The sequence below is a fragment of the Psittacula echo genome (assembly GCF_963264785.1).
Source record: "Psittacula echo genome assembly, chromosome: 22".
NCBI lineage: Eukaryota > Metazoa > Chordata > Aves > Psittaciformes > Psittacidae > Psittacula > Psittacula echo.
In genome coordinates this window covers 440170-459151 of record NC_137758.1, presented here as the reverse complement: position 1 = coordinate 459151, position 18982 = coordinate 440170, and the positions used below count along the sequence as shown (strand labels likewise).

General features: G+C 66.0%; 4 protein-coding genes across 4 annotated transcripts; 2 read left to right on the top strand and 2 right to left on the bottom strand.

The window, feature by feature from the left end:
* Nucleotides 1-1346: 1346 nt before the first annotated feature.
* On the top strand, nucleotides 1347-3877 carry LOC308229083 (uncharacterized protein; the record flags this gene model as incomplete). Its single annotated transcript, XM_080632895.1, has 2 exons — nucleotides 1347-1778; nucleotides 3359-3877. The coding sequence occupies 2 exons, from the start codon at nucleotides 1347-1349 to the stop codon at nucleotides 3875-3877; spliced, it is 951 nt and encodes a 316-aa protein (XP_080489021.1).
* Nucleotides 3878-4945: 1068 nt separating this feature from the next.
* Nucleotides 4946-7192, bottom strand: SHISA4 (shisa family member 4; the record flags this gene model as incomplete). The annotated part of the gene is made up of 5 exons (XM_080633044.1): nucleotides 4946-4992; nucleotides 5103-5285; nucleotides 5461-5594; nucleotides 6195-6366; nucleotides 7120-7192. 5 exons carry the CDS (start codon nucleotides 7190-7192, stop codon nucleotides 4946-4948), a joined length of 609 nt encoding a protein of 202 aa, XP_080489170.1.
* Nucleotides 7193-8298: 1106 nt separating this feature from the next.
* On the bottom strand, nucleotides 8299-13893 carry INAVA (innate immunity activator; the record flags this gene model as incomplete). The annotated part of the gene is given in 9 exon segments (XM_080633027.1): nucleotides 8299-8394; nucleotides 9173-9734; nucleotides 10547-10922; nucleotides 11004-11076; nucleotides 11079-11101; nucleotides 12054-12258; nucleotides 12758-12877; nucleotides 12949-13052; nucleotides 13752-13893. Coding segments are annotated over 9 exon segments (1701 nt in total).
* Nucleotides 13894-15306: 1413 nt separating this feature from the next.
* On the top strand, nucleotides 15307-17012 carry TMEM167B (transmembrane protein 167B). The gene is made up of 3 exons (XM_080633017.1): nucleotides 15307-15381; nucleotides 16020-16151; nucleotides 16697-17012. Exons 1-3 carry the CDS (start codon nucleotides 15372-15374, stop codon nucleotides 16777-16779), a joined length of 225 nt encoding a protein of 74 aa, XP_080489143.1. The 5' UTR covers nucleotides 15307-15371; the 3' UTR covers nucleotides 16780-17012.
* Nucleotides 17013-18982: the final 1970 nt, after the last annotated feature.

Genomic DNA, 18982 nt, shown 5'->3' with positions numbered 1-18982 from the left:
GGAACTGATGGGAAGCTCCTCTTGGAGCACACCAAAGGGGTGATCCAGCCTGGGCGAGTGGAGGTCCCCCCCCCCAAGCCTTGCTTCATGGAGGAGCAGGCGACAGCCAAGACCATCATCAGCACTTGTGTCCCCGTGGTGGCTCTGGATGGCCGGGGCGCAGGCACCATGGTGGGGTGCAGAAGCTGTTGGGGGGTGGTGGCTTGTGGGGTGCTGGGTGGACCCCAGGAGGGACCAGGAGGAGGCGGTTTAAGTTTGAGGGGGTTTCCCCCCCCTCTTCTTCCCTATGAAGGGAGCAGTTCTCCACCATGAGGGTGCTGGGACACTGGAATGGGTTGAGCGGAGGAGACGGGGCTGCCCCATCCCTGGCAGTGCTCAAGGCCAGGTTGGACGCAGGGGCTTGGAGGAGGAGGTGTCCCTGCCCCTGGGTCGGATCTTGATGGTCTCCAAGGTCCCTTCCATCCCAAACCATTCCATGATTCCAGGACCTTCTCCACACCACACCTGCCCCACAGGACGCTGCCAGTCCCCAAAGCACCCCCTAAGGAAGGGCAGCTCCAGCTTGGGGGGGCAGTGGGTTTTGGGGTCCCAGTGTGAAGCTTCGCTGCGCTCTGTACCACGGCACCAGCAATAAAGCTCACCCAACGCTTCCCCCACCCCGGCACCCACAGCACCACCGGGGCACCCCGGAGTACCCAAACCTGGGGTCACCCATAACCGGGTATCCTGGAGCCGTGTGGGCACCCCAAAACCCGGGTCACCCATAACCGGGTATCCTGGAGCCGTGTGGGCACCCCAAAACCTGGGTCACCCATAACCAGGTATCCTGGAGCCGTGTGGGCACCCCAAAACCCGGTCACCCTCAACCAGGCCCTGGGGACCACTCCAGCGGGGCCACCCCGGTTGGATTCGGGGTGCATGGGGGGGGTCCCCACTTTGCTTCTTCCCCCTCACCCCCCCCCACCGGTGACCCCCAGCTCGGGGGCACCCCCAAACCGGGCACCGGTGCGGGAGGGGGTCGGCGGAGCCCAGGAGGGGGCGCTATAGTATCCGTACCGGAGCACGTGAGTGTGCGGCGGGGCCGGCAGGGGGCGCTATAGTATCCGTACCGGAGCGCGCGTGTGTGCGCGGCGGGGCCGGCAGGGGGCGCTATAGTATCCGTACCGGAGCGCGCGTGTGTGCGCGGCGGGGCCAGCAGGGGGCGCGCAGGCGCCGGTCCCGCTCCGCCCCGGCCCCGCGCCGCTCGGTCGGGCTCGGTACCGCGGGGACGGCGCAGGACAAAAGGCTTGGAGGGGCGATGGGCGGCGGGGCGGCGCCATGAGGAGGAGGCGGCGGCGGCGGCGAGCATGGCGGCGGGCGGCGGCGGGGCGCGGCGGGGGCTGCTGAAGCGGAAGCCGAACTTCACGCTGCAGGAGATCGACATCCTGATGAGCGAGGTGCTCAAGTACGAGCAGCTCCTGTTCGGCGCCGCCGCCAGCACCGTGAACGCCTACGAGAAGCAGAAGATCTGGTGGCGCATCACCAACAAGATCAATGCCGCCGGCCGCAACCAGCGCGACATCGGCGAGGTCAAGAACCGCTGGCGAGGGCTGCGCCGCCGCGCCAATGACAAGATCACCCGGCACCGGCAGGAGCGGCAGGGACCGGCCCCCAGGCCCCCCCCCAGGCCCGGCACCGGGTCCGGGCCAGGCCCCCCAGAGCTCGGCCCCGGCCCCGCGTCCGGTTGGGGACAGAGAGGAGCCACTGGCATCGAGCCGCCGGTCCTGAGCGCAGAGGTGGTACCGCACGGTGGGTGCGGGGGGACCGAGAGAGGGATGTGGGGGCTGGAGCGTGGATGCAGGGGGACAGGACTGGACAGGGAGAGGGGCAGGGATGGGCGGGACAGAACAGGGATGCGGGGGGACTGAGGCATGGAGACAGGACACGGGCACTGGCAGCAGGATGGGCGCGGGGAGGGACAGCAGCAGGGACACAGGGACCAGGATAAGTTCGTGAGGTGACCAGGGCAGGGACACGGGGCCATTAGGAGAGGTGTGAGGAGAGGCTGGGATAGGGACACAGGAGATCAGGACCAGGACAAGGACACTGGGACCATGATGTGGGAGACCAGGACATGGATACAGGGGACCAAGACAGGGACATAGGGACAGGAACAAGGGGGCACTAGGACAGGTGAGTGCAGGGACAGGGACATGGGGGACAAAGACCAGGATGTGGGGGGACCAGGACACAGATACAGGACAGGGACATGGGGGACTGGACCAGAACAGGAGCATGGAGGGACAGGGACACAGGAGAAGATGAGGACCAGGGCATGGAGGCACATGGACCAGGATGCAGGGGGATCAGGAGCAGCTCAAGTGTGCTGGGACCAGGACATGGGGGCCCAGGGCAGGGATACAGACACAGAGGAACGGGGCAGGGATGTGTGGGGACTGGGACCAGGATGCTGGGACCAGGGCAAGTGGATGGAGGGGCTGGGGCAGGCACAGAGAGGATCAGGACACGGAGGGGACAGGGACATGGAGGACTGGGATAGGGGTGAGGAGGGGAAGAGGGATGTGGGGGGATCATAGTAGGGACATGGGTGACAGCGGCATGGGAGGACTGGGACAGGGACATGGGAGATAGGGAGGGCAACAGGAGGACAGAGACCAGGACAGGAGGGTGTCAGGATCCAGCCAGGGACATGGGGCCCTGAAACCAGGACAGGGCCAGGAGCAGTGAAACTGGGTCAGGGACACGGGGGGACCTGGGCCAGGACAGGAAGGTGAGAACAGGATGACAGCAGGAGGGGACTGGGACCAGGACAGGGATGGGGATACCAGGGCTGGGATAGGGGCAGGGAGGGACATGGACCAGGATGGGGACAAGGGACAGCGGCACTGGGATCAGAACAGGAGGATGCTGGGACAGGACAGGGATATGGGTGACTAGGATTAGGAGAAGGACAGGGGTCAGGGGGTACCAGGACCTGGACAGGGATAAGAGGCGGCTGGGAAGAGGACAAGGATATGGGGTTACTGCGGTTTGGACAGGGACAAGGGACATGAGACTTGGGAGGCCAGGACAGGCACATGGGATTACTGGGATTAGGAAGGGATGTGTGGGGACCAAGACAGGGACATGGGGGTACTGGGAGCACGCAGGGACACAGGGCACCATATTCAGGACAGGGATATGGGAGTTCTGGGACCAGGAGAGGGACAAGGTACATGGGATGGGGCTGGACCACAAGGAGGGATGAGGAGCTACGGGGAGACGTGTGTGTAGAGGACCAGGACCGTGCGCAGGAAAGTGGATGTGGGACACGGGGATGGTGGAAGCAGAGGCAGGAGGGGGCCGGGGGTCCCACCAGGTCCATCCCGCAGGCCTCAAGGAGGAGGTGGTGAAGGAGGAGCCGGTGGAGGTGAAGACTGAGCCCTTCCAGAGCCCGGCTCCCGACGGCGCTCCCGGCCCCCGGGCGGGCACGGAGCGGAGCGAGGGCTGGAACCGGAGCCCCCCGCGGCCCGCGGCGCCCGAACTGTGCCTGGGGGAGCTGAGGGGGCCGCAGGAGCCGCTGGGCTCCGACTTCCCCAGCATCCTCTTCCAGCAAGAGGCGGAGCCGCTCCCGGACTGCGGGGCCGGACCCGCCGCTCCCGCGGGGCTGCCGGACGGGACCCCCGGCTGCGCGCAGCTCTGCGCGGCCGATGCGCGGGCGGTGCAGGCGCAGGAGCGGTTGGTGCAGGAGGTGCGCGCCTTCCGCAGGGAGTTCGCCGAGAGCTGCCGGGAAACCACGTCCCTGCTGCGCGCCATGGCCCAGGCGCTGGGCGCGCTCAGCCGCAGCCTGGCCGAGATCCGGGATCTCTACCTCCGGGAGCAGGGGCCCCAGGGCTGACCCCCACCCCACCCCCCGCAGCTGGCTGTGGGGTCCGGACTCCCCCTCCCCTCCTCTTGCTGCTTCGAGTCTTATTTTTATGGGGTTTTCCCCCCCTTTCCAGCCCGTTTCAATAAATCCCACCGGGCTCAGTGACGGGTTCGGGGGGTGATGGGATGCTGGGAGCTATGGAGATCGGCGGCGCTTGACCCAATCGGTTTGGTGATGCTGAATGGAGGTGGTGGATGGATCTCCCCAGAGCTCCCAGTGATGGTGTCGGGGGGATGAATCGTGCCAGAGATGGATCCCAGGACCAGGGTAGATGGAGGAATCGTCCCTGCACCCACAGTCCCATCCCAGGGCTGAATCTGCTGCTTCCTGACCCAATGGAACCCCAGCCTGGTTTGGGTTGGAAGGGACCTCAAAGCTCCTCCAGCTCCAACCCCTGCCACGGGCAGGGACACCTTCCACTGGAGCAGCTTGCTCCAAGCCCCTGTGTCCAACCTGGCCTTGAACACTGCCAGGGATGGGGCAGCCACAGCTTCTCTGGGCACCCTGGGCCAGTGCCTCAGCCCAGGTTTGAGCTGTGGGGCTGGGGGGGCAGCAGCACTCCCAGCCTGGCTCATCCCAGCGGCCGGTTTGGTGGGAATCGCCCATCCCAATGCAGTGTGGGGATGGAGGAGCTCCAGGAGCAGAAGGGGATGGGGGGAAAGTCGCTATCCCCATGTTAGAGCTCCCCGGATTGGGGTGTGGGGCTCTGCCCCCCAAGTATGGACCCATGGAGACAACACCAGGCTGTGGGGCACAAGAAGTGGTTTAATTCCAACCCCGGGGCTGGATCTGGGCACGCAGGGTGCAGCAGTGCACGGCCCTCGGGGGGCCCCCGGGCACCCCCCCATGGGTGCCCAGAGCTGTTGGCACCCAGGGCCGGGTGGAGGCACCCACAAAGGGCCCAGTGTGTGGGACAAGAGCTGCCCTGTGCTGCCGGCTGCGGGTCACCACCAGGATGGGCCTCATCCAGCCATGGCCAGGCACCCTCCCAGGGCCCCCAACCCTGCTGGAGGAGGGTGCTGGGGTGCCCATGGGTGCTCAGGCTCCGGGGTAGCTGGGCTGTGCTGGGACATAGGGCGGAGGCGCTGCGGAGGGAGCAGGATGGGTGTCACCCCCTGCGAGGTCACTGGGACCCCGTGGGGAATAGAGGGGTGCAGGGGATATAAAGGGGTGTCCCCCCCACCCCGGTGCTCACCTGTGGGGTTGTAGACGGGGGGTCCAGAGGGGTACAGCGGGTACTGGGCAGCCGGGCCGGTCGGCGGGTACACTGGCATGGGGGTGAAGCCGGGAGGGGGGGGCGCGGGTCCGGCTTTGGGGTCCATAGGAAACGGTGCTGGGGCCGCCGGGGGGGGGTAGGTGGACAGCGGGATCTCCGGGCCTGCGGGAGACACGGGGGGGGCTGCAGCATACCGGGGTGGGGACACGGACGTGGCCCCACAGCACCCACATCCCATCCCCTGCACCCCGCATCCCACCCCCCGCTACCCCCTCACCCCGCACCTACGGGATCCCCCCATCCCCGCACCCCCCTTGCCGCCCTGTTCCCCCCGCACCCTGCAGCGGGGTGCGCAGCCGCTGCCGCCGCTGGTGCAGGTAACAGCAGGAGCAGAGGAAGCAGCACACGATGGTCGTGACGATCGCGATGAACAGAACCACGGCCGAGGCGATGCCCGCGATCGTCTTGGGGCTGCGGGGACCGGGGAGCGGGGCTGGGAGCGGGCACCTGGAGCGGGACCCCCCGCACCCAGGTACCCCCCCCACACCCCCTCAGTCACACCAGTGCCTGCAGCAACTGGGACCAGCGCAGGGTCCTGCTCCGTTCTTGGAGCACCTGCCTGGGGATGGAGGGACAGGGACGGCCAGGCTGGTACCAGTGACCGGCACCACTGCCTAGCACCCAGTGTCAGTGCCCAACACCCAGTGTCCAGCACTCAGTGTCAGTGCCCCGCACCCAGGATCCAGCACCCAGCACCAGTGACCAGCATCCAGTGTCAGTGACCAGCACCCAGTGTCAGTGCACAGAACCCATTGCCAGTGCCCAGCACCCAGTACCACCACCCAGCACCCAGTATCCAATGCCTAAGGCCCAATACCCAAAGGCATGCACCCAGTAGTAGTGCCCAGCACCCGGTGTCAGTGTCCAGCACCCAGTACCACTGCCCAGTGCCCAGCATCCAGCATCCAATGCACCAGGTCTTGGAACTCAAAGGCAAGCACCCAGCACCCATTGCTGAAGGCCAGCACCCATTGCTGAAGCCCAGCACCCGTCCCTGAAGCCGGTCGGCACCTGAAGGCGAGGCAGTGGCGCTGCTGCCGCTCGGTGATGAGGCGCAGGGGGTCGCGGCAGCAGAACCGCTGGTGACAGGACCCGCAGCAGAAGCTCAGGAGCTGGCACTCGAAGCCGGGGTGCCAGGACCCATTCCTGTCCACGTACCACAGGCAGTCCTCGCCCGCCGCTGCTGCGCACAGCACCGTCACCGGGGCCCCGGCACCCCCAGCCCGGCCACAGGCACCCCATGGACCCCCATAGCCTCCTCCATCCGCTCCGTGTCGCCGCGTATCCTGCTCCATCCTGCCGCTATGTAACCCCCGTACCCCGCTCCATCCCGCCCCACATCCTCCTGGATCCTGCTCCATCCTGGCCTGCGTCTTCCCCTGTACCCTGCTCTATCCTGGCACCCCGCTGCAGCCTGTCCCATATCCCCCCATACCTCGCCCCTGTGCTCCCCACAAAGCCTGCTCCATCCTCTCCCGCACGCTTGCGGACCCCTCTGGGTCCCCCCCCCCCCACCTCCAGCTCTATTTCTGGCCGGAGCCATCTGCGCTCCCAGAAATAGCCCCGGGACGAGGCCCGGAGGTGGCCGGAGGCGCCGGGCAACGGCCGGGAAACCGCCGGGCTCGGGCTGAATCCCGCGGGATCCCGCTCGCTCCCCGCCGGCCCCACGCGGCTCCTCGGCGGCCTCCTCCGGGCTTCACTGGACGCACAACGCGACCACGGTGGGGAAACTGAGGCACGGCCCGGAAGGACCCGGATCCCCCGGGATTCACTGCGGATCCCGGCCCCGTGCTCCCGGCAGCCGCCGGCTCTCGGGGACACCCCGAGGGGCGCGGGGGACAGTGCGCGTTGGTGCGGGCCCCCCTCATGCAAATCACGGTCAGAGCCGGTGACACCGGGTCCCGTCCCCCCCGCCGGTGCTCCCTGTGTCTCTTACCCAGCGAGGCGGCCACGGCCACCAGCACGGTCCCGGCCAGCGGCCACGCGGTGCCGGGGCCACCGGGACCCATCCCGGGGCCGCCGCTCAGCGCTGCCCGCGGGGCGGTGGGAGCCGGGGCCGGGGCCGCTCCCGGTGCCGCGCAGGCCCGCAGTGACGCCGCAGCCCCGAGCTCGGTCGCTGCCCGGTGCCCCCCCGCGGCGGCGCCTCCCGCAGCAGCCACCGGCCCCGGTCCCCGCCGCGGGGGAGAAGCGAGACCCGCGGGCAAGGGCACGGCCGAGGACCCCCATCCCCGCACCCCCATCCGAACACTCCCATCCTCGCATCCCCTATCCCCGCATCCCCATCCCAGTACCCACCACCCCGCACCTCCGTCCCAGCACTGTCATCCCACTACCCCCATCCCAGCATCCCCATCCCCGCACTCCCATCTTCACATCCCAGATCCCCGCATCCGCATCCCAGCACCCATCATCCCGCATCCCCGCCCCAGCACTGTCATCCCATTACCCCCCTCCCAGCATCCCCATCCCCGCATCCCCATCCTTGTATCCCCATCCCTGCACTCCCATCTTCGCATCCCATATCCCCACATCCCCATCCCAGCACCCTTCATCCCCACACTCCCACCCCTGTACCCCCCTCCCCACACCCCCATCCCTGCACTCCCATCTTTGCATTCCCTATCCACACACTCCTTTCCCGGCACTGTCATCCCATTACCCCCATCCCAACATCCCGATCCCTGCACCCCCATCCCAGCCATGCCAAGGCCTTACTGGGTGCCGGAGGGCATAGCCAGACTTGGGGACCCCCCTGACACGGGAATCACCCCATCACTACCCCAGAACACAGCCAGACCCCAAACCTGCACCCCCCATCCTGTCAATGCCACTGCAGGTGACAGGGACCCCGCAGGGGCCAGTGCTGGTGACCACTGGAGCGCCCCAACATGCACCTTTATTAGAGACCAGAGCCTCAAATCCAGCACCGCGGTGACACTGGGGGCACGGTGACAATGAGGAGATGGGGGGGCAGGGGGCCAGCCCCAGCCCCATGCACCCCAGAGGTGCCCATGTCCCATGTCCCTGACCCCATTGTCCCTGGGCCAGCCAGGCTGGGGGTGTCCCAGGGTTGAGGTGTCCCAGGGTTGAGGTGTCCCGGGTTGGGGTGTCTCCATCACACTTGTGTCACGATCTCGCCGTTCTCAGGCACGTAGACCTGCACGGACACACCATCCGAGGAGCGCTGCAGAACGGGGACTGGGGGGGGACCCTGTGTGCGAGAAGGCACCCATGGGTGTTGGCACCCATCCTGCTCCACGACAGCACCCAGGGGTGCTGGGGTTGGGGGCTGCATGTACCCGCTGTGGGCTACTGCATGCACCCATCCTGGTGGGACCCCCTGGGTGCTGCTGGGGAGGGAGACAGCACCCCAAGTGTCAGCAGGGACCCCTCCGGCCAGGGATACCCCAAGTGCTGCCCCAGGGACCCACATGGGAACCTGGGTCCTGTTCATGGGGCCCTGGTGTGACCAGAGGGACCCATGGGGCACCCCCTTAAGACTCTCATGGGACCTCCCAATTCTTCCCCCATGATCTCCTCAGAACCCCAATCCTCCCCCTGGGACCCCTTTAGGACCCTGGTCCTGCCCCAGGGACCCCTTTAGGGCAAGATCCTGTCCCACAGGACCTTCACCAGTCCTGTCCCAGGGAACCTGAGGTGTCCTCAGTCCTGCCCCAAGGACCCTGTGGGACACCACAGCCAAACTGTGGGACCCTGGCCTTGCCCAGAGGGACCATCAGAGGGATGCATCCTGCCCAAAGGAGCTTGAAGAACCTTGGTCCCGCGCCCAAAACTCTCCCGAGAGCAATGCCCTGATCCAGGCACCTTTGTGGGATTCCGGTTCTGCCCCAAGGACCTTAACGGGACCCCCTGTGGACCCCCTCAGGACCGCACCAGCGCCCCTTGTGCCCGAACCCCCTCACGGTGACAGCTCCATCACCCGCAGGGCAGCACCCGAGGGGGTCCCCGCTCCCCGCCCCGTGCCCTACCTGAGCCCGCGGCAGCAGCGCACGGGTCACGGGCACGTCCCTGGCGATGCCGGCGCGGGGGCCCCGGAACGCTCCCTGCCGGTCCAGGGAGTGGGGCCGGGCCCCCCGCAGCCGGGCGCGCTGGTGCCACGATTTGAGCTCCTCGGTGACCGTGGCCTTGGAGACCCCGCGGGCGGCCGCGGGCGCGTAGTCCTTGAGCGAGGGGGTGCGCACGATGCGGCTGTGCGAGGGCACCAGGCGCTGGTAGCGCAGCGGGGCCAGGTCCTGCTCGTACAGCACCAGCGCCGGCAGCAGCCGGTGGGGTCCCCGCGGGAAGTAACCGGGCTCGGGGAGCGGCGGCGGGACCGAGGGACGCGGGACCGAGACCTCGGGGCTGCTGCTGCCCGGGGACGTGGCGTGGGAGACGCTGGACAGGTCCGAGATGCTGTCGTCGGAGCCGGAGCGGTGCGCGGGGCCCGGCGGGGGCAGGCAGGACGCGGGCACCGTCACCGTGTAGTACGTGGGGCGCCGGCGGGGGGCGGCGCTGCGGCCCCGCGGCTCCGGCGGCCGGGAGCCCTCAACCCTGCGGGCAGCGGCGTGAGGGGGGGACCTGACCCGTCCGGGAGGCTCCAGCCTCCTCCCCATGGGGTTATCCCCAACCTCCTCCCTATGGGGTTATCTCCATCATCTCTATAAAGTCATCTCCATTCACCTCCCCATGGAGTTATCCCCAATCTCCTCCCTATGTGTTCAGCTCCATCATCTCCCTCGGGTTATCCCCAACCTCCTCCTCATGGGGTTATCTCCAACCTCCTCCCCATGGGGTTATCCCCAACCTCCTCCCCATGGGGTTATCCCATTCTCTTCCCCATCTGTATGAAGTTATCTTCATTGTCCTCCCCATACGGTTATCTCCAACCTCCTCCCCATGGGGTTAGCTCCATCTTCCCCTTGTTATCTCCTTCTCCTCCCACTGGATTTAGCTCCATCTTCCCCTTGTTATCTCCTCCTCCTCCCATTGGATTTAGCTTCATCATCTCTAAAGGGTGTCTTCAACCTCCTTCCCATAGGGTTAGCAATCTTCCCCTTGGTGTTATCTCCATTGTCCTCTCAATGGGGTTGACTCCATCCTCTCCATAGGGTTAGCTCCATCTTCCTCCCCACTGATTTATGTCCATCCTCTCCCTGGAATTATCTCCATCCTCCTCCCCACGGATTTATATCCATCTCCCTGTAAGGGTTATCTTCAACCTCCTCTCCATGGTGTTGTCCCCATCCTCCCCATGGAGGTTCATCTTCATCATTCCATGGGGTTATCCCACTCTCCTGCCTATGAGTTTACCTCCATCCCCCCTTGCAGAGCCCCTTGTCCCCCTCCCCATGCACAGGCCATACCTCAGGGACTGTGACTGTCCCCGGCGTCCCGCTGGCTCTGGGCTGCCGGGAGCGCTGGATCCCGCCTGCCGGCACAGCACCAGGGTCCGGACGGGTACGAAGCGGTAAGGAGGGACATCCCCAGGCCTGGCCACTGGTGAGGACACAGGGTCAGGGCTACCGGGGACTGGTGGGGACCCAGGGTAGCACCGGGAGCTCTGTGTTCCCCCATCCCCGGCATCAGCACCAGGAGCTTTGGCCTTCTCATGGGCTCTGTCGGGGCCAGCGTCCCCCCAGGGGCTGGGGGGCTCTGGTGGGGACCCCGATCCTTCCTCCTCCTCACTGGGCTCCTCGGGGTCCCCCCGCGGGGTGCCGGCTCCCGGTGTCCGGGTCTCCTCTGTGCAAGAGATGGAGCATTGGGATGGAGGGGACACACTGGGGTCTCCGCTGTCCCCCCCGCGTCCCCGCAGCCCCTCACCCTCCTCCAGCAGGACGGTGTCGGACAAGGAGCTGTCATCGGAGGTGCTGGGCTCTGCGGGACGGGCGCGGTGAGAGCGGTGCCGGTGCCGGCGGCGGCTGCCCCGGCGCTCCCACGGCTCCCGGCACCACCCGGCGCGGCCCCGGGGGCCTTCGCTCCCCCGCTCCCACGCCGCGTGTCCCGACACGCTCCGGGACGTGGCGGCACCGGCCCGGCCGGCTCTGCCGAGCGCCGTGGGCAGCTCCCGGCCTGCCCGGCTGCGCAGGAGGAGCGGGGCCGGGCAGGGCCGGGGGCACCCCAAGGGAAGGAGGCACCAGCACCGTGGTCCTGGCTCTGGGGTGCAGGGATGGGGAAAGCCCAAGGGAAACAGCCAGGGAAAGGGGGAACCCACCCCGACGGCTGCCATTGGGATGGGGATGTTGGTGATGGTGGAATGGGAGCAGTGATGGGGTGCAACGACCAAGGAGGAAGTTTTAGGGTTCATTCATGGGGATACAATCACCAGGGATGAAGTTTTGGGTGCATTCAGGGTGGTGAAGTCATGGGAGATGGCACATGAGGGTGCAGGCAGCGGTGATGAACTGTTGGGATGCGCTCATAAAAGAACACATTGGGGTGTATGCAGCATGGATGGCATTTTGGGGGGTATCCAGAGGGGTGCCTTCAGCAGGGATAAGGAATTGGGGTGCATTCCCCATGTTGGGGTGCTCTCTGGGGGGTACATTCACTGGCGATAATGTACTGGGATGCACCCTGGAGGGGTGCATTCATCATGGGATGGGGAATTGGGGTGCACTCCCCAGGGATGGCATTTTGGGAACATTTAGGAGGGTGGACATCCATCCATCCATCCATCCATCCATCCATCCATTCACCCATCCATCCATCCATCCATCCATCCATCCATCCATCCATCCATCCAATATCCATCCATTCACCCATCCATGCGGCGATGGGGAACTGGGGTGCATGCCCCAAGGATTGCTGTATGGGGGTGACCTCCCCATGGACACTTCAGCCCCCCCAGGACAGGGGCATGAAGGAGCTCACCCTGGGTACCAGCCCGGGCAGAGAGGAGGCGCCGCTGGTTGAGGACGCTCTGCAGGTCCCGCAGCTTCTGCTCCTCCAGCACGGCCGCGCTCTGCCGGCGCCGCCGCAGCCTCCTGCCGATGTTCTCCTCGCGGCAGAGGCGCCGCGCGGCGCGGGCGATCTGCAGCTGCAGCGCCAGGTCCCGCTCCAGCGCGCTCAGCGGGTCCTGGGGATGGGATGTGCTCGGAGCCAGCCCAAAGGCACCCATGGGGGAGGCTTGGTGAGAGCAGGGGGAATGCTCTGCCATGGGAGATCCTGCCCATCCCATCTCATCCCATCCTTCCCGCCCCATCCTTCCCATCCTACCCCCTGTCATCACACCCTTCCCATCACACCCCATCCTTCCCACTCCATTAAAATTCATCGTTCCCGTCCCAACTCATCCCATTCTTCCATCTCGTCCCATCCTTCCCAGCTCATCCCACACCATCCCATCGTTCTATCCCATCCCACCCTTCCTGTTTCTCATCCACGGCACCGTTCAAGGCCAGGTTTTGGAGCAAGCTGTTCTAGTGGAAGGTGTCCCTGCCTGTGGCAGCGGTTAGAACTGGATGACCTTTAAGGTCCCTTCCAACCCAAACCATCCCATGATTCCATGATCCTATGAGCTCCAGGATGGGATGGGGCTGTGTCCCCCGCCCCACCGCACCCAGGCAGCCCCTCACCGCCCCACGCAGGACAAGGGTCTCATCCAGCTTGAAGGAAGCCCCAATCCTGCGCCGGACCTTGGGTGGCTTCTCCCCGGCTCTCAGCGGGTACTCGCGGGGCAGCATCCCCGTCAGCTCCTGGGGACAGGGGACCCTGAGCGACTGCCATGCCTGGGGGGGTCGGGCAGGGTGCCCCCATCCCCACTCACCGCTTCGCGCAGGCAGAGCCGGCGCAGCTCCTGCACGCACCCGTCCAACCGCGCCTCCAGCGCTCGCTGCTGCCCGGCCCGCGGCCAGCCCGGGATACCGGAACCTGGGCATAGAGGAGGGAGGGATGGAGGATGGATTGATGATGGATGGGTGGATGGATGGATGGATGGAGATGGATGGATGGATGGATGGATGGAGATGGATGGATGGAGGATGGATTGATGATAGATGGATGGGCAGATTGATGATGGATGGAGATGGATGGGGGATGGATGGATGGAGGAATGGAGGGATGGAGGATGGATTGATGATAGATGGATGAGCGGATTGATGATGGATGGATATGGATGGATGGAGGAATGGAGGGGTGGAGGATGGATAGAGGATGGATGGAGGAGGGATGGAGGATGAGGTCCCTTCCAATCTCTAACATACTGTGATACTGTGATACTGTGATGAATGATGGACAGCAAACACCTACTGAGATTCACCCACACTCCCCCAGCCTCAGTTTTCTGCCACCCCAAGTGCAGAGCAAACCATCCCTGACCCCCCACCCAGCACCCATGGGTGCTCCAGCTCCCAGAGAACGTTTCACTCTGATTCACCCATCCCCAGTGACTCAACCCCAGACCAGACAACCCCTCGCCATGCTTGCCCCCCCCCAACCAGGGGAACCCCAATTCCTCCTCCCCCAAAAGGAGCTTGTGTGCATCCCATGCACCCAATTGCCCCGTCCTCAGCGCGGGGACACTGTAAGAGGATGCGTGCAGGATGGGGCACCCAAAAACCTTCCACCCACACCCTGACCCCCTCCAGTGCTCACCCGGGTGCAGCAGGACCCCACTGTCCGCATCACTCGCCTCCCCCATGCCGGGCCGGGACCCTGCGGGTGACACCAGGGAGACACCTTGTCCCCGCGCCACCCCGCGGGCAGCACCCATGGGTGCTCCCCCCCTTCCTTCCCTTCCTGCGCCCCCCATCCCCTCCGCATCGCCCCGTCCTTCCCCGGCGCGGTGGCGGCGGCCGCCTTCCTGTAGGTCCTACAATAAACAAAGGTGCGCGCACACGTGCGTGGGGGCACCCAGCCCAGGGCAAAGGTGGTCTGGGTGCGGCGGGGGGGGGTGGGAACTGGTTTCACTGGGCTCCGCTCCCAGTTTCCAGTCCTTTTCCATCTGGGAATGGAGGGGGAAGCTGCCGGCGTGGGAAAGCGGCTCCCCCCCAGCACCCTGACACCCCATTCCCTTGGGAACGGGGGGGGGAATGGTGGGAGCGGGGTTTTGGGGTGCTCAGCACTGGGTTCTCACCGCTGCCCCCCCCCCCCCCCGGCCGGGCCTCAGTTTCCTGGACGGGGTTGGACGGGGGTCCCGGTGCGTGGGGATGGGGGGGTCCTTACCTGGGCGCTCGCCGCCGGCTCTGCTGCGCCCGGGCCACCGGGACGTGTTTTGACTTGAGGCGCAGGGAGGGGAGGAGCGGGTGAGCAACACCTTCCGCAGCCTCGCCCCGCGCCGCCCTGCAACCGGGCACCAGCGGCGGAGCAGTCCCGGGTCCAGCCACCCCTCAACGCAAACGGCCCCTTGCGGGCTGGAGCAGCTCTGCTCTGGAGCCAGGCTGGGAGAGCTGGGCTGGGGCAGCCTGGACAAGAGAAGGCTCCTGAAGGGGAGACCTGAGAGCAGCTCCAGTGCCTAAAGGGGCTGCAGGAAACCTGGAGAGGGGCTTGGGACAAGGGCCTGCAGGGACAGGCCAAGGGGAATGGCTTTAACCTGCCAGAGGGGAGACTGAGCTGAGCTCTTAGGCAGAAGCTCTTCCCTGTGAGGGTGCTGAGGCACTGGCCCAGGGTGCCCAGAGAAGCTGTGGCTGCCCTATCCCTGGCAGTGCTCAAGGCCAGGTTGGACACAGGGGCTTGGAGCAAGCTGCTCTAGTGGAAGGTGTTCCTGCCCGTGGCAGGGGTTGGAACTGGAGGAGCTTTAAGGTCCCTTCCAACACAAACCAAACTGGAATTCCGTGAGTCCTGGCTTCTCCCAACAGTCCCCATGGTGTGACTTCCATCAGCCACCCTCAAGAGCCGTAAGGCAATGAGGGGTGGATGGAGCTGAAGGAGGTGGATGGGTGGATGGATGGATGGGTGGATGGATGGATGGATGGATACACGGATGGATACATGGATACACGGATGATGGGTGGATGGATGGTGACTCTGTTACTGGGTGACACTGATGCTGCCCCTCAATAGGCGCTCGATTGATGCTGCCTGCTCCCGCAACCCGGCCCCAAATCCCCGCCTGGCGCTTGGGCCATCGGCTGCCTCGGTACTCGGCTGGCCGCGCTGCGTGTTCCGGTGTCGCGTTGGCGGCGGGGAGGGCACCCCGCGCGTGCGCAGCGCTGACGGGCCGGTAGCGGAGCTGAGGGTCCCGCGGCTGCCATGACTAACGGTGAGGGGGGCCCGGGCCCATGGGGGCAGTGGGGCCCTGTGGGGGGCAGTGGGTCCCGGTGGGGGGGTGTGGGTCCTTATGGGAAGGGAGCTGGGTCCCTTTCTGGTGGAGCCGGGGGTCTGGGTTCCCTCGGTAGGGGTGGGCCCGTGGGTCCTCTTGGAAGGGGCAGCCGGAAGCCCCTTTGGGACCCTTGGGAGGGGACTTGGGTTCATTGAGGAGGAGAGCTGGGGTGCTGGAGGAGGGGGTGGAACGGGGGAGTCTGGGTCCCTATGGGGTCTGTGGGTCCCTATGGCTGTGGGTCCCTATGGCTGTGGGTCCCTATGGCTGTGGGTCCCTATGGCTGTGAGTCCCCATGGCTGTGGGTCCCTATGGGCTGTGGGTCCCTATGGGCTGTGGGTCCCTATGGGCTGTGGATCCCTATGGGGTGTGCGTGCCCCTATGGGCTGTGGGTCCCTATGGGGTGTGTGTGTCCCTATGGCTGTGGGTCCCTATGGGGTGTGTGTCGCTATGGCTGTGGGTCCCTATGGGGTGTGTGTCCCTATGGGGTGTGTGTGTCCCTATGGGGTGTGTGGGTCCCTATGGGGTGTGTGTGTACCTATGGGGTGTGTGGGTCCCTATGGGGTGTGTGGGTCCCGCAGTGTACTCGCTGGACGGGCTGGTGGTGTTTGCGCTGCTCTTGGTGTGCACCTGCGCCCACCTGCGCCACGTGCCCCGCATCAAGGGCTGGCTCCTGGGCGAGAAGCGCGGCCTCTGGGGAGTCTTCTACAAGGGTCAGTGGGGACGGGGGGGACACGGGGATGGGGATGGGGACATGGGGATGGGGACATGGGATATAGGGATGGGGATGAGGGGATGAGGCTGGGGACCTAGGACATGGGGATGGGGACCTAGGACACAGGGGTGGGGACATGGGGATGGGGACACGGGATATGGGGATGGGGACATGGGATATGGGGATGGGGATGAGGACACTGGGATAGGGACATAGGACATGGGGATGGGGATATGGGGATGGGGACATTGGGGTGGGGACACGGGGATGGGGACACGGGGATGGGGACACGGGAATGGGGACACAGGGATGTGGACATGGGGATGTGGACACGGTGATGCAATGTGGACACGGGGGTCCAGGATGGGGCTGTTGAGGTTCTGGATGAGGACACGAGGTCTGGGATGAGGCTTTTGTGTTCCAGGGCAGGGGGTTGGCTCTGGGATGGGGCCATGGGGATGCAGCCCCGAGCTGCTGGGCTCCAGCACAGGGCCCCGGGGATCCCCCCCCCCCAACCTGACCCTGCTCTACCCCCACCCGCAGCCGCTGTCATCGGCACCCGCCTGCACGTGGCCGTGGCTGTGGCCTGTGTGCTCATGGCCTTCTATGTGCTGGTGGTGAAGTGACCCCCCCCCTGCAGCGGTGACAGCGACAGAGAGCCCGGTGCCACCCCCCGGCACCCCACAGCCTGCCCGGACCTGCGGGGGGGGCCCTGCAGAGCTGCCATGGCCCAAAGCCCTGCTTAGACCCCCTTTGGGGGGCACCTCCACACCCTTGGGGTGCACAACGGGACCAGGGGCAGACCCAGCCGTGCCCCATGGGCACCTTCTCCTGCTGCTGAACCCAACGGCTCACAGGGGGCACGCTGCAGCCTCCCGCCATGGGGACTTGTGGGGCTGGGCCCCCCAGCCAGCGGGATGTCCATCCATGGGGGGGTCTGTCCCCTGTGGCCATGGGTTTGTCGCTGCCCAGGTTGGAAATGCTGGACCATGGCCTGGAAATAAAGTGGGGGCTCCCCTATGGGCAGCAGTTGTGCCTTGCTGGGGTTCTGTGGGGCAGGGGGGCTGCTATGGGGATGGTTGTTGGGGGGTCCCATGGGGCTAGAGTCCTGGGGGCTGGCAGCTATGGGTGAAGGCGCTGCTGTGGGGCTGGCTGCCGTGGGGCCAGGGGCTGCAGGGCTGGTCCCTGTGGGCAAAGGGGCTGCCATGGGGCTGGGGGTCCCATAGGGCAGGGGGCTGGCTGCTGTGGGGTGCCCAGTAGTTGTGGGGCGGGGGGGGTCCCATGGGGCTCCTCTCGGTGGGGGCACAATGGGGCGGGGGGGGGTGTCTGTGGTTGTGCGAGGGGGCAGAGGGGAGGGTCGGTCCTCCCAACCACCAGGGGGCGCGGTGGGGCAGGGCGGAGTTCTGCTTCGCCTTTTCCTGTCGTGCACCGCGCAGGCGCGCCATAAGCTGGCGGCGGGGGGCGAGCGGCGGGTGCGGGAGGGCGCGGGTGCGCGAGTGTGAGGGTGCGTGCGTGTGCGTGCGTGTGCGTGCAAGGGGTGCGTGTGCAAGGGGTGCGTGTTCGCGTGCAAGGGGCGTGCAAGGCCGCGGTGCCCCCCCCTCACGGCTCTACACGTTGATCTTATTCGATCGGCCCCGGCCGAGATGAGAAGAGCAGCGCCGCGAAGCCCCCGGGCGCTGTGCGGCGGCGGCGCGGGCGGGATGAATCGATCAGATAGGCGAGGCGCTGAGCCGCTGAGCTGCTGCGAGTCTGACCCGCAGCCGCCGCCGCACCGGGACCACCGGGGCTGCACACGAGGCCCCCGCCTCGGGGGGGTGCAGGCAGCGCACACGGGCCCCGCACGGGGCGCTCCGGGCTCTGTGGGACACGAGGCAGCTCCGCACGGGGCCGCGCACCGGGGACCACGGGGACAGGCGTGACCCTGCCCCGCGGCCGTCCCTGCGCCCCCATCTGCACAGCGGCGCCCCCGTGCGGCCGTGGGTGGAGTCGTGGCCCCTGTGTCCCTTGTGTGCCCAATGTCCGTGTCCCCGGGTCCCTGTATCCCATAGAATCATGGAATCAGGCAGGCTGGAAAAGCCCTTTCAGCTCATCCAGTGCAGCTTGAGGCCGGTTCCTCTTGTCCCATCCCTTGTTCCTTGGGAGCAGAGCCCAGCCCCTCCTGGCTCCATCTTCCTCTCAGGCAGTTGTAGGGAGCCATCAGGCCCCCCCTGAGCCTTCTCTTCTCCACACTGAACCCCCCAGGTCCCTCAGCCGTTCCCCATCACACTGTGCTCCAGGCCCTGCACCAGCTCCAGTGCCCTTCTCTGGCCCTGCTCCAGCCCCTCAATGTCTCTCTTGCAGTGAGGGGCCCAGAGCTGAGCACAGGATTTGAGGTGCAGCCTCACCAGTGCCCAGTGCAGGGGCACAATCCCTGCCCTGGCCCTGCTGCCGCACTGGTGCTGATCCAGGCCAGGATGCTGGGGGCTTCCTGGCTGCCTGGGCACAAGCTGCTCCTGTTCAGCTCCATCAATCAGCACCCCCAGCTCCTATTCCATGAGCAGTTTCCAGCTGCTCTTCCCCAAGCCTGGAGCATTGCAGGGGGCTGTTGAGGCCCAAGTGCAGGACCTGGCACTTGGCCTTGTGGAACCTCAGTTCAAGAAGGGCAGGGACCTGCTGGAGAGAGTCCAGCACAGGGCAACAAAGATGATTAAGGGAGTGGAGCATCTCCCTTATGAGGAAAGGCTGAGGGAGCTGGGTCTCTATAGTTTGGAGGAGACTGAGGGGTGACCTTATAAGTGTATATAAATATATAAAGGGGGAGCGTCACGAGGATGGAGCCAGGCTCTTCTC